This window comes from Haemaphysalis longicornis, unplaced genomic scaffold (assembly GCF_048455015.1).
Source record: "Haemaphysalis longicornis isolate Haplotype H1 unplaced genomic scaffold, Haemaphysalis longicornis Haplotype H1 scaffold_1, whole genome shotgun sequence".
Lineage (NCBI taxonomy): Eukaryota > Metazoa > Arthropoda > Arachnida > Ixodida > Ixodidae > Haemaphysalis > Haemaphysalis longicornis.
Genome location: NW_027526203.1, coordinates 214,299,271 through 214,325,413, shown reverse-complemented (window position 1 = coordinate 214,325,413; position 26,143 = coordinate 214,299,271). Strand labels below are relative to the sequence as shown.

General features: G+C 47.3%; 1 protein-coding gene across 4 annotated transcripts in view; it reads left to right on the top strand.

Moving 5' to 3' along the window:
• Sws (patatin like phospholipase domain containing sws) overlaps positions 1–26,143 on the top strand; it is a 180,110-nt gene that overhangs the window by 58,486 nt on the left and 95,481 nt on the right. For all 4 annotated transcript variants that reach the window (XM_077673128.1, XM_077673115.1, XM_077673122.1 and 1 more), the window contains exons 13-18: positions 2,676–2,828; positions 8,205–8,338; positions 21,382–21,517; positions 22,297–22,416; positions 24,157–24,206; positions 24,297–24,360. In XM_077673128.1, coding sequence (XP_077529254.1) covers positions 2,676–2,828; positions 8,205–8,338; positions 21,382–21,517; positions 22,297–22,416; positions 24,157–24,206; positions 24,297–24,360 — 657 coding nt within the window. The remainder of the gene's footprint in view (positions 1–2,675; positions 2,829–8,204; positions 8,339–21,381; positions 21,518–22,296; positions 22,417–24,156; positions 24,207–24,296; positions 24,361–26,143) is intronic.

Sequence of the window (26,143 nt, the reverse complement as noted above, 5' to 3'; positions counted from 1 at the left end):
CTTAGCCACTGAGCCACCGCGGCGGGTCTCCTCACAGTTGTACATTTTGTAAAGGGCATAAGCATGTGCCTCATTCACGATGCATGTACCCAGCCTCCTCACGAGCATCACTGCTAAAGTGGGCTGGAAAATCCCGTACAACCGACTGCGAGTTAAGCAAGTCGGCATTGCACCAAGCCCAGCACATGAAAGAAAGCACAGCATGTTGATGGAGTCACGAAATGCTTTCACCCGCGGCCGCACTGTTCAATAGCATCCCGAACCGAATACACTGAAAAGGCAAGTTTCTCACACAAGGGCAAAGACAAACGCGAGCGGAAAAAAGAAACTTGTAGGGCAGATACGCAACTACACCGCGGCTGCAACTTTGAGCCCAGCGTACCGGCCGCGCACACCGTCAAGGCTGCCGCCGGAGCCGCCGCCGCAGCCGCCGGCACAGCGCAACTCGCGACCGGAGCGCCCTCTCAGCGCCTAGGGTAAAGTTGCGCCCGCTTTGGAGGGCGCAGTTCCGAAACTGAAAAAGTATCTATAAACGTTGGGCTGCACACCAAAATGTGGCAAGGCTACGTGAAGGAGAAGCTTGCGCCCGCTGCGACTCGCGCTGCCGACAACGTGTAGACCGAAAGTGCACATTCAGTGAGAAAGCTCTACGACGATCTGCAACTGGACAACCCCGGTAACATTTGTGTTACGTACGACGGGTCGTGGATGACGCGACGCCACTCGTCTCACATCGGCGTCGGCGTGGTTATCGAACTCTTTACGGGATTAGTTCTAGACTTCGTCGTGCTGAGCAACTTTTGTGCTGGGTGCGAGCGCGGGTCAAAGGTAGGCGACCCAGCTTACCAAGCTTGGAAGGACAATCACGTCTGTCAAAAAAACACTGAAAAGAAGGCTGGTGAGATGGAGGTGGAGGCCGGTCTCATCCTCTTTGAGAGGTCACTGCAGCGGCACAAACTGAGGTACACCACAATTCTGTCAGATGGCGACAGCCGCACCTACTTGGCGTTGGTGGGTGCCAAGGTGTACGGTTATATTCCAATCAAGAAGGAAGACTGTGTCAATCATGTGAAGAAGAGGATGGGCACCACCCTGAGTAACCTGCTTGCAAAAGGTACGAGCTCGGCATCTGAGAGGCTCGGTGGCAAGGGTCGGCTAACTGGCGACCTTGTCACTAAGCTCAGTTCTTATTATGGCTGGACATTGAATTGCACAGTGGCGACGTCAGGGCCATGCACAAAGCGGCGATGGCCACCTACCACCTCATCACTTCAAACGACACCGTGTCCAACCACAGCCTTTGCCCACCAGGCCCGGACTCGTGGTGCCCGCAGAACGCTGCCAAGGCGAAGGGGGAGCCCACACCAAAACACAGATACAACCTGCCACCTCACGTGTGCGAGGCTCATCTACCTGTGTACGAGCGTCTTTCGTACGAAAAGCTCCTGCAGCGCTGCCTGCAAGGCAAAACGCAGAACTCCAATGAGTCCCTCCACTCCATGATATGGGCCCTGGCACCCAAGGAGAAGCACGCGTCGCTGTTCACTGTGCAAGCTGCTGTGGCTGAGGCGGTGCTGAAGTTTAACGGAGGCAACGAAAGAGCCTCGGCTTCCATTCTAAAGCAACTTGACCTGAACCCTGGGCTTGCCAGCACGAAGCGTATGGCAGAAAAAGACCGCCGTCGAGGATCCGCCTCTGCACGCAAGCACAAGTCAGCTGACGGCATGCAGCGAGCTTTCAAGAAGCGCTACTCTGGTGCCTCCAGTCAGATTATGTGCCTGGTGGCTACTGACTCCATACCAGTGTAAATACACTGCAATTTTGTTGTTGTTCTCACTGAAAACGAGTCTGCTGTTTCTTTCTTCATTTTCTCAAAACACTAATTTTGGCCTGTTTGCAAATTTGTGGAAGACCTATCTCAGCTCTCAGGGCACACAAAACTATAATTTTTGTTGTGCCATGGAGCAGAATGTGCAAAGCACACAATGGTAGGAACAAAATTTTTATTATATGCGTCGAAAAATTTTTATTTCGCTCTGAACCAGACCTCATGGTGCTAAGTTTTGAACAACAAACTTTAAACTGCCATAAAATCACTACTTGTGGCCATCTCAAAAAAGTACTCCTAACATTGTGTTCCTTGTGCTTTCTAGTACATTTTGGTGTGAAGAAAACAACTTTCAGTTAGTTAGGCTTTTTTCTACTAATTACGCAAAGAATCGCTAATTAATGTTAATTATACTAAAAACTAATTGGCACAGAAACAAAATAAGTGGAGATTTGAGATCAGCACAGAAAACTACACCAGGGAGTCAAGTTTCATTGCAGTTGGTGAAAAAACAAGGAAGATAGGCTTAAGACCAGTGTCCCCCCCTTAAAGCTATCGTAGTGTGCAAACGGGAAAGTGCATATATGCAGGTTTGCAATGTGCTTGGGCACCTTGTAGGAATTCGGTGTTGCTGATTTTGGGGCAGAAATTCCAGAGGCAAATCGAGTGCCACTGCCGACTCCCTGCATTGCAGTCGCATGCATCCGAATGCCTAAAGGACCCACGCGAGTCAAGCCACCGTGCACCCTGTTACCTTGTTTTGAGGATTCACAGTGGTGTCTTTCCCCCTCCCCCTAGCCCTGCCGGAGGCCCTTTTGTTTGGTGACCCCTTGGTGTCGCTGTGCAGGATGCGGAGCTCATTCGGAGCATGGTGTCGGTGAAGGATTTCCAGCCGGGCGAGTACCTGAGCAAGGAGGACACTGGCGAGCCGGCCTCGCTGTTCTTCATCCTGTCGGGCTACGTGTCTGTTTCGCAGAAGACGGCCGCCAAGGACAGCGACGTGAGTGCCTGGTGCCGGCATGCCCCCCCTCAGCCGTGTGTTTTACTCGCCTTTGCTTTTCAGGCTCTGTAAGGGTTCCAATTTGCTTGGACCAAAGGGGAATGTTGAATTGCCCAGCTCAGTGGAGTAAATAATCATAGTTTGGGGTGGCATGGACCGTCTCGCCCAATTTTTTCGTCCTGTGTGAATAACTGAGTTTTGTTTTCTGAGCGAATACAAAGTGACTACTGACTTTGTTTGAGTAGTTTCACCAAAATTGAAGCGACTATGTTTTAATCGAAGCGATAATACTTTGGGATCGCCAGTACAGAAACTGAAATTTACGGTTTCTCGAGTAAGTTTGATTGATTCGTATGAAAAAAAAAAATAAAGCCTAGCTAAGAGCTTCATTGCACTTTTCTGGGGCATAAAAGGAACATATGAATAAGTAAACCTTTAGCTTAGCTGATAGTTTTGACGCAACGGTTATCTCTGAACTACAAGGATTGGGTATTCGCTGGGGTATATTGTTAATACTAGGGGTGTGCGAATAGCATTTGTTTCATTTGAAGTGAATTCAAATGGTAAAAATGATGTTTGAATCGAATATTTTCCAATACAAATACAGTTAAACTTCGAAATAACGAAGTCGTACTTGCGGGCGAAAATTTCGTTAAATCGAGAATTTCGTAAAATTGAGGTTTCGATTTTACAGTTAATTTAACCAGTTATTGAGTTTTCAAAACCTTGCCCATCGCTCAGAAACAACTGCTATGTAGTTACCTCTCCACTTAAAGTGAAATTTGTACTAAAACTGGCGGCGAAAATTGTGTGAATTAAGAGCTTCAACACTTAGGCTATGGAATTCGGATGTCCTACAGTAGTTCGTGTCAACGTAAAACCGGTGCTTTTTCCGCAACGCCTCATTAAATATGATAACCGACTAGGTTTCCACTTTTCATTTTTTTCATTTTGGTCACTACTAAACGCTGCTGTTAGTCAGTTGAACCCGCGTCCATGCCCCGTGAACTTCACCCCGGCGAGGTGCTGGTTCGAAGTTACGCCTCTTTTCGTCCGTTCAGTGGTAGGCTTAGGCGCGGCGTTAAGGGGTGCGGCGGGCCAACAGCGGAAGAAGCTTTCGAAAGACTTTTTTCATGCACAAAGGCTCTGCAGTATGGGCGCGTGATGCCACCACGACATTAGAGATAAAGCCATGATTGAGAGTTGAGCGGAGTACACAGGGACCGCTTCACTTTGTGGAGCAGCGCTTACGTGCTCCCGCTAAAGCGGAAAGCTTACATTAAATATCTTCTGGCCAAATTTGATTAAGCAATTACTTTTATGCCCGCTGAGCAATAAAGAAACCGATTTCTCCGCATCGCAGCTGTCTAATGAACACGTTTTGACCACATTTGGAGAGCAATTTATTGCCACGAGCACTCGATGTTCAAGCCGTAGTGAAGAAGTCCGTAAGCAGTGCTTGGCTTTTCTTAACCAAGGTGGGCTTTACGTGACGCTCGTATGCTGACATCGCTAACAAGGCTTGCTCTTAAACATTCGCGTGCTCCTGCGTGCCTCCGCAGAACGTCGATGGCATCCATCACTTCGGTGGCCTTCGGTTTCACCGACACTTCCTCAGGCTCTTGTTCGGAACACTTTTCTTTCCCTTGGAGTGCTCATGCTGCTTATAAGACTCATCTAATGATGGACGAACAAAATATTAATGTGGGTATCAGCGAGCACAACCTGGAGCAGCAGCACTGTGAGCAAGGACGCGTAGAAAACAACACTTGAAGTAGGCTTCGGCAGCCTAAGCATAGAGGGCGCTGGCGTAAGCAACGATGGAGATGTCAAAATGGTGGCCGCACTATTAAACCGTCCATGGCCGCTAACGGTTTTTGAGCAGCTTCTTTCATCGATTTTAATTGTTGTGAACCGCATAATTCACCGCTTTTCTTTCATTTTAGCCTTGTAAGAGTTAATGTGAGTACTGAATGTTTTCAATGTAGGCTCTAAGAGGCAAAATAAAACGTGCCTCGACTGGAATTTCGTTCTTCCTTTCTCACCATGACTTCGTTAAATCTAAAGCGCCGCACGAAATTACTCCGTAAAATCGAGATAAAAATACATGGATTTAGCAAAATTTTGATAGAAAACTTGAAAAAAATCGTTATATCGCGAATTTCGCTAAATCGAGGTTCGTTATATCGAGGTTCAACGGTATTTTTTTTTTGTAGAATTAAACTTTTCACCATCTGGAGAAACAAACTTTATTGCACGACAAATAGCGCAAAGCAAACTTACAAACCGATGGTTTAAAGACTGCACTCATTTAAATGCTATCATGGAGACAGGTTAGCTGTTCGACATGTTCGGGGAGCAATGGCTCCACCAGATGCTGAAAACAGCCGCTCGTTTGAGACACTAGTGGCTGGTATTGGCAGGTATCTCTTGGCAAGCAGGGCTAACAGTGGGTAGCTCTGGTTACCGTGCTTAGACCACCATTCACATGGGTCTTGTTTTCGTCCTAAAATTTCATCATGCGCATATCTCTCAAGATGTGCACATGGCAGTAAGGCTGCTGCTGGTTGATCAGATTGTCAAAGTTTTTCCACAATGCTGATGTTAATGTGAAAAAAGTCGCTTCTTGAAGCACAGTTTTTGTGGGTGTTTTGGGGCTTCATGTTAAAATTTTTTTTTGCTTCTTCCAAAAGCATGTTTTTAACACTTTCGTGAGTGTGGAAAAATCTGTTGTTTTTGGGTAGTCGTAAGAAATAATTTTTTCCTGCCACAGATCATGATTTATGCTAAAGTGTAAGGTATAAAATGATAGCGGAAAGATAGGGCTTTCCAACAAGTATTAATTCAAACACTAGATTTGTCACGAATGTTATCAAAAAAATTATCAAAAGAAAAAAAGTAACAAAAAAATATGATAAAAACATCAATGTTACTTTGCTCAGGGTAAGCATAAAAAAAGTTGACATATACACTTTAAACACAAGGCCCTTATATAATAATACTGCAAATATGATCTCTGTAAGTACAAAACTTAGTTGCATACATACAAAATTATAAGCACTAATGCCTGTCATGCCACCGCGCGAAGCAGTTTCTTGATGCTGTGAAATAAAGGTTGGTGCCGTCTGAACGAAATCGACACCTTGCAGGTAAGAGCTGTGACCTTTAGAACAGGCCGGATATGTTTGTATCAATGCGCAGCAGCCATAGAATGGCCTGAGGAGAAAGCGAAATTTACCAGCGCATACCTGCTTATGTTCTGGGGCAGTTTGACGCACTTTGCCGTCCGTACTGAAGTCTGACGAATCAAAGTTGTCTTATGTGCCTGTGCTGCTACCATCATCCAGAGATTACAGCTCAGATTCACCAGAATCTGCCACAGTTTGCCATTCCCGTGGAGCATTGGCAAGTGGCATCGGCGCCATAACCAGAACCACGTGAGCCCGACTGCGAAGGAGCTTTAAAATTGAAAAATCCCCCCTCGCAGCAGAGAAAAGAAACTTGAAAGTGAAACCGATGATATACCTCCTCTTCTACCCCTTGGATGGCGTTAGCTGTCCAGAAGCGCTCGGAGAGTTCCAAAATTTGAATTTGTATTCATCAGTAACACACTACCGATGGGAATAGGCGCGGTCACGAAAGTGTTGACCCAGTTTTCCTGTGAATCTTCCTGGTGGTACACAACCACTTTAGAGTGAGGGTAACGCTTTTTTTCCTTCATGACAGCGGTAGATTGACGTAGAACCACTCTGACAACAGTTCACAAATTTTATGCTTATAGCGGAGCAACACATGCTAACGCAGCTGCGGGACTGAATCCGTGTGCGCACTGAACATTCTAGGCAAGCTTGTAGATGTTTTGCTTCAAATATTCAATACCATCTTGCCTCAAAAAATTAGTTGGCAATTTATAGCGACTGTATAGTCTATGAGCACACTCGGCTGCCGTGAATGTGCTGAAGAAAACGGACTACTTATTGACACGCGGAAGCCGCTGCGTTCAGCTTTGCCGCCAAGCGTTTGCACGGAATTTCCGCAATGTGTGGCATGCCTGCCTGATCTGTCGGGGTGCAGCGCGCTTGCTTAGTGTCTTATTCCTGGGCAGTTGGGCAGATTATTCTATATAGCAGCAACGGTGACTGTAAGCGGCCTGGATCTTATCTGATAAATAGTGTGACTCACAAGGTGATCAACACGACCATCGTAAGTGCGACTTTTGTGTATAGGGCCAGCACCGCGCAGTTGACGGCTGCAGGCGAAGTGCACATATGTGCGCCCTTCATCAGTCTAAATATGTCTACAAATGGCAGCTTGCTACCTCCCACTTGCATTTGCACCTCCCACTCGTTTTAGCTTGTATCATGGTCGAATTGTACCGCAGTAGCACTATTCATAAGAGCAAGCGTCCAATCGGTGCGATGTTTGTCGCAGGTTTGTTAACGTAGAGCTGTACACTACTTGCTTATAGGAGACTTCTCTTTCTTTTCTTAATTATTCCTTTTTTATTTCGCGATGTGAGCGTCATTGAATGTTTTAATTTCGGTGGTTGTCTTTATAATAATTTCTGCATTTCATTGCGACAGCTTGCTCAAGCACGTACACGTTGCCGCACGCCGACAACGACAGAACACCAATACAACCTTTGCAAAAGTACCAACCTTTCGTGGTGTATATGTTTTGCAACTTAGTAGTTGAGACATGTCTGAATAATATTTTTTTTTAACTATGAGGGTTCTAATATTTTTAATAATGAGACTTTAATTCGAATTGAATTGAATACCAAATAATTTAAATCAAATCAAATATTCAAAGTTTTGAATATTCGTGCACCCTTAATTAATACTCTTCTTATCAGATTTAATATTTTACTTTGCTGCTATCTTCATTGTTATAACAGCTGAACCCAGTAATATCGCACTTTCAAAAAAAAAAATACACCTACCTGTTTGATATACAGCAGAAGGTGTTATATTCATATATCACCTATGTGATGGTGATTTCTTGTCATTGACACGTGCTGTCCACCTATCACTCCGCACACTCTAACACTGATGTGCATGAGTGTGCTGGCACTTAAATCTATAGTGACGCGTCAATTTCCTTTGCCAACTCCACCGCAACCACTGACAGGTTTAACCCCCTGAATATCACCCCTCTCATGCCATTTTCAGATTGCTTCAAGTTTTTGCCCCTTCCTTTTACGGTAGGGTTGTGGAGTAACTTCGACGTTTCATTCCTACGATTACCTACTTAACAGTTTTTGGAAGGGACTACCTGCCCATGTTTTGTTCCATCAGGCTGCTGGGGACCCATTGGGCAGTCCCGGAGCTAAGCCTGCATATGTATGTAGCTGAGCGGAGGCCCCCTGTTTTCCAGGACATGCTGTACATTGCCCATGTGGGGGACATCACGGGTGCGCTGGAGGTGCTCACGGGCGAGTCCCCCATCTTCACCCGGAAGGCCAAGGTGGCAACACGGGTTGGCTTCCTCACGTCCACACAGTGCTACGAGTGAGTGCAGCAGCTGTTCTTTTCCTTGGGGCCTGTGCTCATTGAGTATCCAACAGGATGTTCGCTCATGTTTAATGTTTACCTTGGACGATTGCGGAGAGGGGAACATCAAAATCCTCCGCGGCACGTGCGCGTACAGAGTATTGGTGCAAGGTTGATGACCAGTAATAAACTGCTGCTATAGTCATGCCATGTGGATTCCTTTATTTGAAATGGGACAAACGTGAACGATCGCTTATGGCAAATACACTTCACATATGCCCATGGTTATTTTACATCACTTAATTAACTAGGTACTTTACAAGTCAGCCTTCACGTCACTAACCTTGTGGAATTAATCAGAGGCAGGCTTGATTGGGCAGCTCACCCCATGGCTTGTACAGCTCTCCCCATGTTTTGTAGACTTCTAAGCAAGGAAGCTTGGTGGCCCCTATCTGATACCACTAGGTCAGCACCAGTTAATGCTGGCATGAGAAGCCTGATGCAGAAACTGTCCACAGAACTTGCCTTCGATTATCAGTCCTGGTCTCAGCGTAGACTTTCGAGATACAGTCCAGTAATCCTTTCACACCTGCATTCCTCTGGTGACGTGAGGCCTCGGACTACGTGCTGCCCCGCACACTGATGGGCAGGATGTGTGTGACTGGTGGCACTGTGCTATCAGTATCTGGTGAAACGTCGCTTTGTTGTGGCTGACCACTGGCACCCCATATTCCAGCAGCTGACGAAGGGAAGAATGCGGTTGTAATGTTTATACCCCTGCCCTTTCTGCTATCACTCTGTCCTCCCCTCCCCCTTCCCCTCATTCCTCAACTGCAGCACCCATCGGGCCCCCCCCCCCCCCCCCAAAAAAAAAAAAAAGAGAAAAACAGATTGGAAACATTTTTATCTTTTTCCCAAACTTCCTCTGGCTCCCAAGCAACCAGCTTGTTTTCTATCTGTAGATGCTGTTATGGTGGGGTAGGTGCAAAAGTCGCATGCCAAATTGTATGTGTATGGTCTTGCTGATCGGGGAACAACGTGTGGGTATGAGCGGGTTGGTAATTCATTATAAGCGCACTGAAGAAAACACGGGACAAGGGAGACAAGGACGACCGCTACTTACAACTGAATTTTAATAACAACCACGCGACATATAAATAGAAAGGAAGCACAACACGCTCAAATGGCTATGATGTTTATTACATATTGTGGGTTGAGGAACACGAACGTTTATTTTTAGCCAGGCCACACTCCTGACCGGCAAACACCAACTGAGGACATGCGTATGAAAAACAACTCTGAAACACTTCATAGCCGCCAGGTGGAGCGGCCACAGTCACACTACACAACAATGTTTATCACGTCACTGCGCAGCCCCCCACGCACTCATCAAGCACGCACGTGTGATAAATGCTTATCCAAGAAGGCCAGCTCTTTCTAGCTCAAAGATATGGACGTCGTACTGACACAGTCACCTATGCGCTGCATTTCCGCATCTCGAAAAATAACGAAGCACGCATCGTACATAGGCTCGCACTAGTCGCACTTTTGGCAATGAATACCCAAATTGCTATCTTTGCTTTTCCAAACCTTGTTACAATGTTCCCATAGGCAAGTGTTGAGGCAACGTCCAGTCTGGCGGACATCTGCTTTTTTGCAAGTAAACGGCAACTTGTAGACCACCCCTTCCCTGCAAAGCACGTACTGGTTTTGGTGACTAATGAGGCATCTGGTTTTTCTTCTTTCCTGACAGGGCACATTTGACTGGAGAACCCAGACAGTTTATCAGGGGCCGACATGACAACTTTCAGCTTTGAAAACTGAAAAATCACGAAATAAGTGATTTTTGGAAAACCATGTATTTGGGATGTATATGTCATAAACTAGCTTCTCTGAAATTATCAGCTCCTAATTCATCGTAAAAATGTCAAAAAAACGAATATATAACCAGCCGCGGCATCTCCTGAGGAGCGAGCAAACGCGAAACGGACCCAAATTTCGCGCGAACACAGCCGCCATGCCGCTTGCCGTAGAGCCGCCATTTTTATCTTGTTTTGTTTGTGGATTCTTGCACTTTTTTTTCCCGCCATTACTGCTGGCGGCCGAGGCGTGGCTGAGGCGTGATACTCTTGTGATTGGGGGACTTGCAGCGCTTTCGAGTTTCCCGCGTCCCATGTGTGAAGCTACAATTGGACCGTGCACCCGCTGCCCGGGCAAGCAAGCTGACGCGCGAACGCTATTGGCTGCTGTGCATGATGACGCACGCTTCTCCCCGGCCGGCGGCGTGTGCCGCTCGCATCCACCAGATACCCTGCGCCATCGTCTGCTTTTCGCTGCTCCTTTGTTGTTCTGCCTCACTGTTTACCACCTTTTCGTTCGCTTGTCCGCTCATTCTACTTAGTTTTTTGCCGTGCTTACGATCGCTGACGTACTTCAATAGTTCGGAGTAGCCTGCCAGATCGTTTACGTGATCAGACACAATGCGTGGAGTGAAGTTCAGGATGCTACACGCGTTCGGTGCGCAGAAGCGTTCAATGAAGCTTGTTCGCATGGCCAAGAAGAAGGTGGCGCAGAGCATCACTAACGATAGTGTCCGCGCTTCCAACGACGATCTCCTGCCCTGTCTGTGCAAGACTTCGATACTGCGAGTGTGTCCGGCGTCTCGAGCGCATCGACCTCTGCGACCGCGGCCTCCGTCTCCGGTCTCGCATCAACCTCGACAAGTGGGAACGTGTCGCGTACAGTTCACTTGGAGACACATTTCCTGACACGCGAGGAGGTCGAGGCAGCGAACAGACAACATGCTGCTGTTCAAAACGAACTTGGTGCTATGCCGGCGACCCAGAGGAAGTTCCAAGCCACGGAGCCTTACCCTGTGCCTGCCATCGTTACAGGTGAAGGTGGGAAGTTTCGCTTAGCGCAAATGCAAATAGTCCTGTGGTCCCTGATGCCCATGGGGCAGCATGTTTCATTGATTGCTGTCGAGACAGCACTGCATGAAGCTATGCTGAGGTACAATGCGGGCTGCTACAGGGCTACTCGAGAAATATCCGCGTCTGTGGGGCTCGTCACACCAGGCCATCTAGCCTTCCAGCGAGCTGCTGAAAAAGACGCCCTGCGCATGAACAAGGCCAGCAAACGAAAGCAGGAGAAAATGGAAAAGCAACATAGGAGGAAGACAGTGCACCAAGACCCCTCTAGCTATGCTGCGGGGTACTATTAGAAGTGAAAATGAGTACACAAACTTTGAAGGCCGTTTTCTCAAAATGAACTTTTTCCCTTTTGTGACTGCTTATCCCAGTAATATCTCAAGAAGTGCTTGTCAGATTTGCATCCCGTTTTCTTTATTCTGTTCCTTAATAAATTTCCGAGGGCAAGACAAGCCCGTTTTCTGAAAATTTTTGTCTCTTAACAAAAAAATTAAAACAAAATCATGTTTGCATGTTTGATCAGCAACACTAATTTTAGTGCTGTGCTAAAATTTTTCTGGTGAAAAATTTAGAAAAAGGGCTCTGTCTTGCCCTGAGGTACATATTCAGGAATAACCATAATGAATTTCATAGTCACAGCACGCTTGGCTAATTCTCCAGGACTGGGATAAGAAGCCCATACAAACCACCGTGGTATACCCTCAGAACTAACCTCCGTAACTTTTCCTAATGTTGATGCTATAACAATACCCTGAAAATTTCATTCAGATACCTCAAGAAACAAAAAACTTAGCCTTCAAGGGTAGCCTCCCCCCTTAAGGTTGTGCGATATGTGATGCATATGGCGGATTGCCGGCTACATGACGGTTTTGACGCTCAAATCTGTTGCCTTACATCAGCAGGATATCCTGAGAGCATGATTGTAGCAGTGGCCAACTCGATTCGTATGGTGGCAAAGAAGTCGCAGTCAGACCCACAAGAGGTGACCCTAAAGGACAAAAATGTAGCCGTCATCCCGCATATGCATCGCATATCGCACAACCTTACAAGGATTGGGGGAAGGGCAGGCGTGAAAGTTGTCATGTCGGCCCCTGATAAACTGTCTGGGCCCTGCAGCCAAACGTGCCCTGTCAGGAAAGGAAAAAAACAGATGCCTCATTAATCACCAAAACCAGTATGTGCATTGCACGGAAGGGGTGGTCTACAAGTTGCCGCTTTCTTGCAAAAAAGCAGATGTCCGCCAGACTGGACGGTGCCTCAACACTTGCCTATGGGAACATTGTAACAAGGTTTGGAAAAGCAAAGATAGCAATTTGGGTATTCTTGCCAAAAGTGCGACTAGTGCAAGCCTATGTACGATGCGTGCTTCGTAATTTTTCGAGATGCGGAAATGCAGCGCATAGGTGACTGTGTCAGTACGACGTCCATATCTTTGAGCTCGAAAGAGCTGGCCTTCTTGGATAAGCATTTATCACACGTGCGTGCTTGACAAGTATGTAGGGGGGCTGTGCAGTGACGTGATAAACACCGTAGTCATTTGAGCGTGTTGTGCTATGTCGCGTGGTTGTTATTAAAATTCAGTTGTAAGTAGCGCTCGTCCTTGTCTCCCTTGTCCTGTGTTTTCTTTACTGCGCTTAACGGAGTTGTTATGATCGGGGAAGAAGCGTGCCTTTGAATACTGAAATATAAGGAGCGCAGCTTCGCTAATACTGTCCAGCAGAGCTGCCTTCTTTTGGCGCCGTGCCTTTACTTTCGGATGAATGCGAGGTCACGTTGACCAACTTAGCAGGAAATTGCCCTAGTGTTATGTGCGCTTGCCGTGTGTAAAAAAAAAACATCTTAAGCATCATATTTTTTCCAAAAGCCGTTAGTGCAAGGCACGGAGCAAGAGTAAATAGGAAGCGAAACGGTTCATTGCGGCAAGCGCGGGCGAGCAACCAGATAATGTCACAACGGAAACCAAGGCAGACTGCAAAGCTCCATTGGCGGTGAGCGCGACCACGGGCGGCGCTGCGGAGCGCGCCTCCGTGACGTCGGCTTAGGGATTCTGGCATTTGTCGTCTGCTTCACTTGGGCTCGCTCTCTATGCTGTTTCTTTGCGCGCGGTTGAGATTTTGTGCTTGTCCGCAGCAGATCTCGCGAATGCGCAACTTTTTTTTCGTAACAAAAGATTTAAAACAGCGTAAACTAGCTCAAGGCATGATTTTAAGTATAGTTTTTGATACCGCTCCGGAAAAAAACATTGCCGGCGTCGCCCATGCATTGCTGCGAAGCTGGTCCTGTGCGGAGCGCGAAGAGTCGGAGCTAGGCGTCAGCCTCTGTGTTCAGCAGTCTTTCGAACAAAGGTAACAGCCGCAGGCTGACAACCGACGACAGCGAAAATGGAAAACCAAAACAAATTCCATGCCTTCGGGGCTGTCGGCTTTGGCAGAAGGCATTACAATTCCAGCTAATCGTATGTAAGGTAAAACAGATTTGGCAATCTTGCTTAACACTCGAAACTATTGTATCAAGTCACTTTACGTTGTCACGGCATGAAAGTGTGCCGACATGCACTATGGGGCGCAAATAATGTAGGTTGATTTCCAAATAACCTGCTGTGTGTATAGGCGCGTGCTGGTTTTATACCAGGCTTCTAACCAGTATGCAGGCTTATTGAGCAAAACGAGTAACCTGTAAGGCAAACATACAGTAAGGCTATGTTTGTTCAGATTTGGAGGGATATTTTGGTACATTTACCACAGCCATATCATCCCAATATTCAGATAGGCGTTATAGTAAAACTGCACTCAAGAGGGGGAGGACCAGGAGGAGGAGAAAACTTTAATAGTAAAATCGAGCTGGTTAGTGGGCAGGCTCCTCAGTCCAAGACAAGAGAGTAAGATTCATTCTTCAATTCACTGAACGTCATCCCGAGTAGGCCAGGATTTGTTCTTTGCGACTAAATGGATTGGAAAACAATAAAGAGCTGTCTGGACATATTCATTGGTTTCGAATTGTGTTATACTGAAAATTGGCATGTATACTATTTATTGCGTTAGTTAGCAAGTATATCAAGTTTTCAACACCGTAATCATGTCATAACTTTTCGGGTTGAGATCGAGTTCGTTACGATATCGATGGTTCGATAGAAATTAGGTGCACAAAAGCTGCCTTCGAGTACGGTGGACAACGTTATCTGCGCCGTAGCACAGATCTTATTGCATTGAATATTCACACAAACTTTGTGAGCCTCACAAACATCCCCAAACCTCCTAGGACGTTTAGGACGGTGCAGAAAAATGAATGCGTTGGGCACAGAAGAAAAAAAGCGTTCATCTAACAACAACGAAAGAGAAAACACCCGTTTTATTTCCTGCTGTGCGACCCGCTGCTTGATGCGTAGCAATAGACTGTTGAGTCTTCATAAGAGCATCTCAGAAATAGTTAAGGGAAGCATACGCATTTTGAATACTTATCGAGGAGCTCTGAACGCTGAAACTCGCAAATACGCTAGATAGGACGAGGGCGAGTTACACACGATTGTCTGAGCGATGCTCTCTGAAAGTCGTTCTCTCTCTCCTCTTGTGTTGTAAAATTGTGCGGGACAAAGCTTGAAATTATTCAGAGCCGTCAGAATCTGATTGAAAACACGCTTTTTAAAGGGACACTGAAGTGAATTTGTCAAGCTCCCGTTTTTGCTTGGACTGCGTAGACTGGCTCAAATTAGCACACTTTTCATCGTTTATACTGTTGACAAATCGATAATTATTTTACAAAGCGCGAAAGAAGGAAAACTACCATGCGCGGTTTGCGGCGGCCGCACCAACTAAAGCTGTGACGTTAGGAGGAGCGGGCACCGTGATTGGACGATGCCCAAGGTGAGCAACCAAACAAGTTTCGGTTTCGGTTTCGGTTCTGTAAAACACAACCGTTGGCGTTGTTGGATGGGCATTCTCAATAACTCAGTAATCATCGTACCGCGCTTCTGCCATGTTGTCAGCTGTAAAAATGCATAAAGATAAGCCTTCCAGGACGGCTTGGAATCGTAGCATTCACTAGCCGAGGCCTACGCAGTGCATGGACGCCCTCCGCGTACCCGCAGACGCCCAAATGTCATGCGCTTTTCCCCCATATTTGGAGCTTGCCTCACTCATGCCTGTACCGTAAAAAGCGTGTTCGCACCCGGCCAAGGGTCTGTTCATTCTGGCCTGTGCCCACTGCCCGCAAGCAGTCGGTGCTTATGGCAACAGCACGCCAACGAGAACTCGCTAGCGCGCCAGTGCCAGCCTGCGCGCGTTCTGGAGGAGGAGGAGGAGTGAAACTTTATTTTTGATCAGAATAGAAGAGAGTTAGGGCCTGTGGCGCTCCGCACAGGTGCAGTCCCTATTCCGGGACCCCATTGGTCAAGGCCGCCACTCTCGCCCGTCGAACTAGAGCCCTTTGAAACTCCAGCCCCGAGCAATTGAGCAGGGCCGCCTCCCATGCCTCTCTGGTAGGGGAAGGGTTGGGGGATAACGCAGGGTTGCGCTGGCATGCCCACACCATGTGGAAGGTGTCGGCGGACACCTCCCCACAGTGCAGACACCGCCCATCTGTTTTAGGATCGAAATGCTTTGCTACTGCAGGGCACATAAATGTGTTCGTCTGCAGGCGCCGCAGTATTCGCTCATCGGCCTTGCTCAGACCCTTTGCAGGGGCTGGGTAAAGCCGGCGGTTATCGCAGTAATGTTTTACGATTTCTCTAAACCGCAGAAGTGGCTTGCTAATCTCCGAGCCGGGAGAGCATGGGTGAGGCGCCCGGTGGGTAAGCGCTCGGGCAGCCGCGTGCGCGGCCTCGTTACCTCTCAGACCCTGATGCCCCGGAGACTGAACTAGTTCGTGGAGCCATGAACGTTGCGGCCCAAAAAAAAAGGTGAACTCAACGTAGAAAACATCGGCAGAAAACGAAAAAGTTAACTTACAAAAAAAAAAAGCACCTACCCGCGGGGACTCGAACTCGTGACTTGCAAAACACTTGCGACAACACACCTAGCGCCCCAGACCTCTAGGCCACGAGACCGGCTCAGCCGACCTTGGTTATATAAGGTATATATTGTACAACACGTTTACACTTTTATTTAGTTTTGGCATTTCAAGCAGCTTAGGTGACTATTTGTTGTATTGCGCTCGTGCAGTAAGCGTACCCCGAGTTTCCACAATAGCTCACGTCTAGCAACTGCATTTCGTAGACGGAAAAGCGTTCGCAGATGCGTAGTCGTGCTGCTGACCGCAGTGGTTGTTCGCCCAGCGCAAAAAAGTGCTTCCCGCACCCTAGTTTTACGCTGTACGGTAGAAATATTAGTTGATTTTATTTCCTTAGTACCTATATTGACTTCGCTGACTCTTCTCCCGCCTTCAAGAGGCCTTATATTTTCCTACTGGCGTACCAGTCAGCGAAGCGTCGCATGTGGGCTTGTGCAGCGCTTGTGTGAAGCGACCTTGACTTGGAGCTAGATACAGTGTACAAACTAACCAAGTAAAGAAAGGCACATTCTTCCATTCACAAACGTGTCCTGGCTTCGTTTCAACTGAGCGAAGGAATTGCGACGACCCGTCGGCGGCCGGCAGACGAAACGCTGGGCCGACTGACTCTGTCTGAAGGCCGGGGAGCCGTGCAGTAGCGCAGCCAATTGCGAGCTCGGCACCTCCTGACGTCACACGAAAACGCCACAGAAAATGGGCGAGCGTAAAGAGAGGAGGACAGCATTTTCGAATTAATTTTTCTACTAAATAAAATCGCGTAAACGCGCCCAGAGTGGTCGAAACATGGCCTGGGGACTCCGGGCTACAATTTGCGCTAGTAATCCCGCAATGTTTACATATCACTTCAGTGTCCCTTCAAAGCACCAAAGCATCAAAGCGGGCGATTTCTAGCAGAGGCACTGCTGCCAGTCAGAACCGGACGACCGCGGCGCGGGTGTAGCAGCGGGGCGAGTGTAGCAGACGACAGCGGAGCGGGTCCCTAAGCTGACGTCAGATCCAGGGGGCGCCACTCAAACATCTCACCACCAATAGCTGCGACGGCGGAGAAGGTAGCGGCACCTGATCAGGGTTCGCACAGGTCCTTGAAAACGCTTGAATTCAGAAATGCCAATTTTTTGCATTTTTGCCTGCAATTTTTAAATGGTACTTGACAATTCTTGATTTTTCTGAAGAGAATCAATGGCCCTGTCTTCTCACAAGAATTTAAAGTATTTGTCATTGATTTTAGGTGTTAACAAATGTAAAAATACATTGTAATGATCAAGTTTCAGTGTATTGCGTGAAATTACAAGTTTGGTGGATTTTCATTATTACGAGGCAACATTGGGAGTAGTCACTTCCCAATCCAATCCATGTCAGGGTGCAATCCAGTGAAAGCCGGCTTCTGTTCTCTATCTCATAGAGTTTCTCAATATCACCTAGAGCGGAAAGTGTCGCTGCGATCGCACGCCGACATGGGAATTGTGGGTAGTGTGCGAATTGGATTGGCAGCAAGTGGCTAGTACAAAGGGCTATGGATTAGGCTTCTCGGCTCGGAAGTGCTTATTAGTTCTGTTTTCGGTATGCTTTACCGTTTTCGGGATGCCACTTTCTGGCATTCAATGGCTATCACAGATATGTCTAAATACAGTTAAACCTCGATATAACGAAGTCGTAAAAATCGGCACTATGCTTCGTTATAATGAAATTTCGTTGCATCGAAATTCGGTACCTACCAAAGCAATCACTCCTTTATTTCCTCTGGAAGTAGTCCGTGACCTTCTTTCACCCGCACCCGCTTGTCGCTGGCATCCATGTTGACGCACAGAAGAGCCGTGTACGCAGCTTACTCTGCTTACCGCCGTGGCACCCATCCCCTTTCAGTGCTAGCGTCCTATTCGGCTGCATCTGATAAAAAAATCCTGTTTTGTCCGCATTGTAGACTTCCGATGGCTGGTATCGCGTCAATATTTTCGGCATTTCCCTCTCCAGCCAAGTAGCGGTTTCAGGCGCGTCGGCCGATGTTGACTGACCACATTTTGCAGAGCTGAGAATCACGTCCTTAGCTTTTAAAATTGTTGACAGCGTACTTTGTGATATCGCGAATCGAGCTGCAACGTCTCTCTTCTTTTTCCCTTTCGAAACGGCTTCCAAGATCGGCGCTTTTTGCTCAAGCGAAATAGCTTTCCGCTTACAGCCCCTCATGGCGGCGTCGCACGTGGGAAACAAAAGCGGCGAGAGAACGCACCAGGCGATGCGGAGGCACGAGAAAGAGGGAGGCCTCTTTGGGTGCTTTGGGTCGCAGCAAAGGAGCATGGGGGGAGGGGGTATGCAGCGTCGCGGCGGCTCGGCCGAATCCTGCACCGGGTGAACGACCGACTCGCGGAGACGGCTAGGGGTCGCTACGCTACAATTCGTTGAATTTGAAACTTTAGCCATCGAGAGTCCTGATTGGAGCTATTCAAACTTCTCTGGGCTCAAACGAACTTCCGGGGGTATAGAAACCCGCCCGGAGGCACTTATGACTTATCGTCGGCATTCTTCGGAGGCACTGAGTGGAGAGGTGCTGTCGCCTTTGTGTGAGCCATATAACGTTTGCTTACCCTTGTACATCTTGCATATAAATGTTGCTTCAACTTTTCGTCGACTCGAGAACTTCCACGCTCTGCTCTACGGCACGTCGATAGCGGACGGATCAAGGTAACGTCGCTACACCGGTGGCTGCGCTCGGATGGCCAGTCGCAAGAGTGGTGGCTGCGGTCCTAACAGCGGAGACAGCGTCAGGATGGCTGATAACCAACATCGGAGACAAGCTGGGATGCGAGTCGCAACCTGCCCATTCGCAACAGCGGGAGGATTTCGCTGCTTCTCCCTTGCTTGCCGCGCGCCCCAGGAGGCACGGCCACGTGCGTTACCCAAGTCACGCGCGCTGCCAACGCTTTCCCCTCAGACGTCGTCACAGGGAAATCGTCCTTGTGGGTAAATTTTCTTCAAGTTCAGAGACTTCGTTGTAATGAAATTACAGCAACATTTGCTTCATTATATTGAGATAAAATATACATGGTTTCCAATGGGAAGTAAATTGTGTGTACCTTGTAACTTCGTTATATCGAGAATTTCGTTATATTGAAGTTCGTTATATAGAGGTTTAACTGTAACAGCGTGATTAGCACTCAAAGCATGTGCTCGCGTTAGCGTTAAGATTAAGGGGTGACCACATGCAGTGACGGCGACAAGCGACGCCGAAAACGTAACTCAAAAGGTACAACAGCAGAGTGCACTGGGTGACAGCGACAAGCGAAAAAAAAATTAATACACTGCTGCCAATGTCCTCTGTCGTCGTCGCTCGTCGCTACAGTTCACTGTATCGCCGTTGCCGCTCGCTTGTGGGCTGCTTCTGGCCAGCAAAAAGTGAGCGAAGGTCCCAGCAGCCTGTTAATACCGCTTGCCGCCACCGCCCACACTACAGCCACTAAATAAGCTACGCTAGCCCACACTATCCGTTTTCTGCACACATTCAGTTACGATTTTCGCATCGCTCGTCGCCGCCGCTGCGTTTACTTACTCCTTGAAGCATGCACTGCCTTGGCAGGCGCAATGGGGCAACATACATAGCAACTCGACAAGCCAGTATTTATTTGCCATTTGAAGCATTCATGCAATTTCATCACGCGTGCTTGAAGACTTGCGGTAACAGGCTTCACTTCTACGTTAATTTATACCTGCTTAGATAAAACAAATAAATTCAACGGGATTATATCATTCTCGCATAGAGCATCTGTAATGCTGCATCGGCGCGTAGCATACGATAATGAGACTAATGAGAGGGAGCAAGAACACAGCTTTAGACAATATAAATAATTTTTTTCAGCTAAATATTACAAAAAATAAAAAAAAACCTCACCCAGTTTGAAGAATGTAATAACTTAAAAATATATCCGGGATGGCCCGCTGTATCTGGCAGCGTGAGCCAAAGGCAGGACTTCTACTTTTTTCTTTTCTTTGTAATCCTCTAATTTGTTTTGCTGCATAAGACCTCGAACACAGTGCCTTACACAAAACAAAATTTGTTGACAGCGGCACTTTCGGCAGCAATTTTTTGAACAAAAACTCAATTTGCGTAGCCACGAAGTCATTGCCGGCCATGCCATGCCGAACTTCCAGCCGAACTACACACGATGGCGCTAGATTCCACTCTAGGTAAGCTAGTGAGAAACTCTATGCTCTATCTTGCATCTTCCATCTAGTCTGTGGACGCTCGCTCATTGCATGTGTGCTGTGCCTCATACGCTCCATCTACATTTGCTTTTACAGGCAAATGGTGGACGTGTACATAGTTCGTCCTACCTTGCAGCAATACTTGCTGATTTAATTTCAACTGATACTCTTGCTGACAAAGCAGGAGATACAGGCAATATTAACTAAGTTTTGAAATCAAACAGCCTCGGCAAACACAAAGGAAAAAGAAAAACCTCTAAATACCAACCATGAAATAAAAAATAAAGCTGGGAGAGCATTCACGCTCCCGTTAGCGGCTATCTAAATGTACAGTAATGTGCTTAGGTATTGTGCAATAAGAAACTGTTGCATTGTGTTGAAAAAGTTATAAATAATTCTAGATAAAACATTAGATGGGGACCTTGAAAATGTGTTTTGTGGTCCTTGAAAGGCCTTGAAAACCCTTGAATTTTTGCTTCTGAAGCCTGTACGAACCCTGCTGATGGACGAAATGATAGCGGCCACAATTCATCACGTGGCTGCGCAGTAAAATGCCGATCGCGGCAGCCGTGCAGTTTCATCTCTCGCAACAGATACTGCTAGCTTAACCTACGACGAGTGCTTGTGACGTTATCTGGCCGTGCTAAGAAGCCTCGTTTCACCTCCTATCTTATTCGACGAAGGTTGAGGGAAGTGCCAGGCTTGGAATATACGGGAAAAAAAAAACTTTGAACATTCAATGTTTCAGATTATTGGGGAATTGGAATGTGGGAAATTCAAACTTTAAACGGAGTTGTTTTGTGCAGTCATTTGATTAACCCTGCTGGCCAGGAGGGTTGAAAGGCATTGGTGGTGCAGTAGCTGCGGTTTTGTGCTGACCTGTCTTGTGTGCGGAACCCAGCAAGTGACCCCTGCTCTTCTCCCCTGCAGGATCCTGCGCATGAATCCCACTGCGGTGCTCTTCATGGCACGCTCGGTCATCGAGCGGCTGTCTCCATTTGTGCGCCAAATCGACTTTGCCCTGGAGTGGGACTACATCGAGTCGGGCAGGGCCATCTTCAGGCAAGTGCTGCTGCTGCTGCATTTTGCTCAGGACAGCAAACTGACTGTTCACTGGGCAGTGAGGCATATACCCCTCTGACAAATGAGGATTGTTGTGCCGCTTTTTGAGCCACTTCATTATCCAGCTGAATACCGGTGCGCCATTATCGAAATGTATGTTGGTTGCACTTAATTTGAGCAAATGGTTGCCATTTGTGCTCAGGTAGGATGGACACTGGCTGTGCGAGTTCTGAATTTCTGTGGTCGACAGCAGCATCTGCCTTGTGAAATGCAGCATGCTGTTCTGCCTGTGTGGTCTAATGGCACGGTGTAGAATGACTTTGTGCTAGGTGCCTGTGAAATAACCGCAACGCTGTACCCAACCCACCCAGCCAAAACATGCGGAGCATTCAGCTAGGAGCTGGAGTGTACTGAAATGACGTCCAATATCGCTTATGACACCGATGCCACACATCTATTTCCACATCTCTGGTCTCCCAGCCCCTGTTCCTTCATGCCAGGCCATTACGTACTCAGGTTTTGGGATGAGAGGGGAGTTTGTGTCCTGATGGCACATAAAGTTTTTATTTCAAGGAGTCTTTTTGCCCGACCTTAGTAGATAGATGTGTGTTAACATTTGTGACGGGCTACCAGTAAAGCTACATCTCTTTGGTTTTTAAACATTTCATGGGCAGAGAACAAAGCACTTCATGGTGCAGCAGGTCATGAAGGTCCTTGCCCGGTGTAATGCCACCTGCGTGTGACCTTCTTGCCTATGGCCTGTGCATTTCGGTCTGCAGGCAGGACGAGAAGGCCGAGTCCACCGCCATTGTACTCAGTGGACGGCTGCGTTCTGTGCTCACCAGGGCTGACGGCAAGAAAGAAATGGTAGGCGAGTACGGCCGTGGAGACCTGGTTGGCGTGGTGCGTACACTTCCCTGCATTCTTGTTACGGGCCAAGTTGATGCACACGCCCTGGTTACCTGGGACAAGTGGACCAGTTTTCATTTTTTTGATTCCCCAACATGCCGAAAATTTGAATCCTTTTGTCACGAAAATTTTGTTGTGCTGAAATGGTCCAGAGAAAGTTGTTTGGTGGCGAGGGAATTTTTGTGCATTTCGTTCTGTGGGCAGCTGATGGGGAATCAGAAATTCTTTGTTGTAGGGGAATTTCAGTTTTATGGCTATCACCAAAAATTTATGGCTGTTATTTGGGTGGGTTTTTTTTTCTTTTTTTTCGCTTAACTTAAGAAAATTGCAAAAGACATAATTTGTCACAATAATTATTTGCTGATTACACTAAAACATAACAGTTGCCTCTGCTTAAAATATGAAATCATCAATAAAGCTAAAAGCAGCAGGATAGCTGCTGTAGCTTGTTTTGAGCCATAAAAACATTTTGGAAAATGCATCAAACAGGCTTTTTTTTTTGTTTGCTTGTTTGTTTGTTCACTCATTCGTTCGTTTCGTCTCTGTGGGCTGGTAACTGTGGCTTATCTTGAAAATTGTAAATTTCAGTTGTCTATTGGCGATCACAAAACATTTGCTTTTATTTTAAACTGTGTGAACAAAATTATTATTTGCATTTAAAGCAAAAATCATTATTTGTGCGAGTCCACTCTGCTGATGTGAATTTGGCAATGCCATTAGCTGTAACAGTCCTTGTCTCCCAGTGTCTTGCCTAGAAAACCGTATGTCTTAGAGGATCTCAGCTGTAGCAGAGTGCAATGCTATCTTGCTTCCACCGGTGAATTACTGAGTGGTTCCCTTTTGTTCTTTCCTTTTACTTATTGTTGCGGGGCAAACAAAACTTCTGTGCCTGGAGAAATGGCCACAGGGTATACTGGTTGAAGTCTGCGCTCGTTAAGAGGCCGTATTGTTGAGCAAATCAGTGTTGACACTCTTTTTAGGGTTGCAGGTGGTTACTGGCAGGAATGGGATGCGTATTGTGCCATGGACTTGCCTATAGGTGTTATAGGGGGTGTGATGCTCATGATTGTGGCTCCACCACTTCACAGTGGGACCATTCAGTATGCACTAGCGTTTTTAGAGCCATGCACCAAGCTCATGCACCAGACGAAAATGCAAACATTTTTAGCCAAAAGGAAAGACAAAAATAAAATTCGCTATTTGGGAGCTTGGCTCATCCCCAATGGGCTCAGCTTTTTGAGTTGCCATGGCCTTGATTAAATATAAAATGGCAAAGGTGCCTGGTGTAAAAGTTTGGCTCCATTATAGCTGCACCTTGCATCTGCATGCCTCTATGTATTTCTCTATAGCTACACTATGTATTTCTCTTTAGACTGAAGAGTTTAACATTGTATAAAAACCAAATTGGGTGTGCATAGTCAGCAACAAATGGAATGAGAGTGCAAAATTATGAACACACCACTTCTGACACTTTTTTCAAGGGTGTGAATCTACCCGAACTGTCATTATTTTGGGCCATCCAAAATTCTTAAATCTTTTGTCTGATATATACCTGTTTGTGTTTCGTATGTTGATAACTGTTTGCATAGAGTACTTTGAGTACACACAATCTTGATTGCAACTTGCAACAACTTGGAAGTGCTCATCATTCCAGTAGAATTTGAGGGCACTACCCAGTGGAACTTGCCCCAGAATGGCTCCATTTTCTCAACAGTGCTTGTTACTTCTTTACAGGTAGAGCTCCTCACCGGAGCTAAAAGGGCTACCACTGTCATGGCAGTGCGGTGAGTGTAACTTCTCTCTTACAAGGCAAACTTGATCCATTTTGTTTCTTGGTGTTTACTTGAAATGCTTTCTTGTTTTTGCGCCCTCAGGGATACGGAGCTAGCGAAGCTGCCAGAGGGGCTCTTAAATGTTATCAAGATCAAATACCCTGTGGTAAGTCCCCTCCAGTTCTTTGGGCTCTAACTACAGTTGAACCCCACAATAACGAAACCGCCGGGTAAAGCCAAAAAATTCACTTTTGCGGGAATTTTGTTGCCGCGAAAATGAAACATGAAACGACAGGAAGATCGGCCACGAACCAAAAATTTAAATTTATTTCCAAAAGTCGGTTATATTACTTTGCGAGCCTTACCTTGCAGCAACTTAGCAACTCAGCTCTCACACTACAAGTAGTAGTTCATTGCTAGTCGTTGTGCGCACCTAAGAACGACGTGATCGTGTGAAACGCATTCAAAACATCATGCGGGTTCGCCTTCTTTGCACGTTTTTCTCCTTGGCCATTGGCACCTAGTATGTCCGAGCGTGCAAGTGAAGTCCAGCTGCTTCTGTTGACGAACTTTACCAGGCAGTGGCACCCCGTTGGTGCAATGCTGTTCACAAAACTAAGGGAGCACCACTTTGTTGAAGTCCAGAAAGGCCACCGCCATCACTGCTATGTATTGTGCATGTGCGCCATTGAAGAGTGGCGTCCCTGCTTTTCAAAATGGAAGAGCGAGCTGCAGGCAGTTCCAAACTCATCAGCGCTATTCGTCCCTTCCTCCACTTGGGCCACTGACTTGGGAAATGATGGCTGCCTTATCTTGCAGTGATAAAAACTTCCGCTTTTGGGTTGGCGGAGACATCTTACTGAGAGCAAACATGCCTATCGCCGCGCCTATGGCCGCACACACGCGCGCTGTTCAGCGGTAGCGGGCTAGTGTAGCCCGAGACAAAGTCGCGCCGTGAGTCACCATCTGTCACCCCCTGGTGGTGTTGCCTGCCACAAGGCTGCCTCTACCACGGCCGGACTGGAGCAGCGGCGAGCGCGCACTTTCATACGGCCTGCGCACCCAAGAAGGAACCAATACAGCAGATTCTTTACAGTGGGGGCGCTTCGAACCAACCCTCTGCCCTTCCAACCCGCCTTTCTGTTAGTCGACGCATCGCTTCTGGCCGAGCTGTGTGTTTTTGACAGTGCGCTTCGCTGCCGGCGGGCCGCTCAGCCCGACCGGAGCTTGAATAGCAGAATCACGTTTAGCTAAGCGATAACCCTATCTCCCTCGACGGGAAATCATTCGCGTCACTGGTGTGCAAACCAAGACATCATCCGAAAGGAAAAATAAAAAAATAAGAAATGATATTTCAGTCACGGAAAGTGCCGTGTTTATTTGCCTGTCTCACCATTTTCATATAATACAGTCGCTGATAAGATATGAAGAACTCGCATATTTTTCGTCATGCGCCCCGCGTTGAAATGTTTCTTTCAAATGTTTGATTCGGCGCTCCCGAATGATAATGTGAGGCTGTTTGACCCTAATAGACCGAAAATTCAGAAGGGGGTAAGGAATCAACTATTTTAAGAACGCCCATGTAAATTAACACTGGCAGGTATCACCTGTAGCCACGGCAGGGCTAGGGCAGCGGCAAATCCGCGTGCACCGCTCCTCTACCCCGCCCGTGCTGTGGGTCAACTGGCGAGGGTTGGTCCGAAGCGCCACGAACTAGCGGCGGTGAAAGGTGGGAACTATACCCGAAGCGCAGGCCGTATGAAACTGCGCGCCCGCCGCTCCTCCAGCCCGGCCGTGCCTCTACGGCCACCTGCTGCACGGTCTTTTTTTGTAGGTAAATATGGTGGCGGCCGTGCAAGCAGGCTGTGGCAAAAGTTTATGCACTTTGAGTCTAAAAAAATGCATTTGAGCACTTTTGGGACACTGCTAGCCTCAAATGGGTAGGTAAA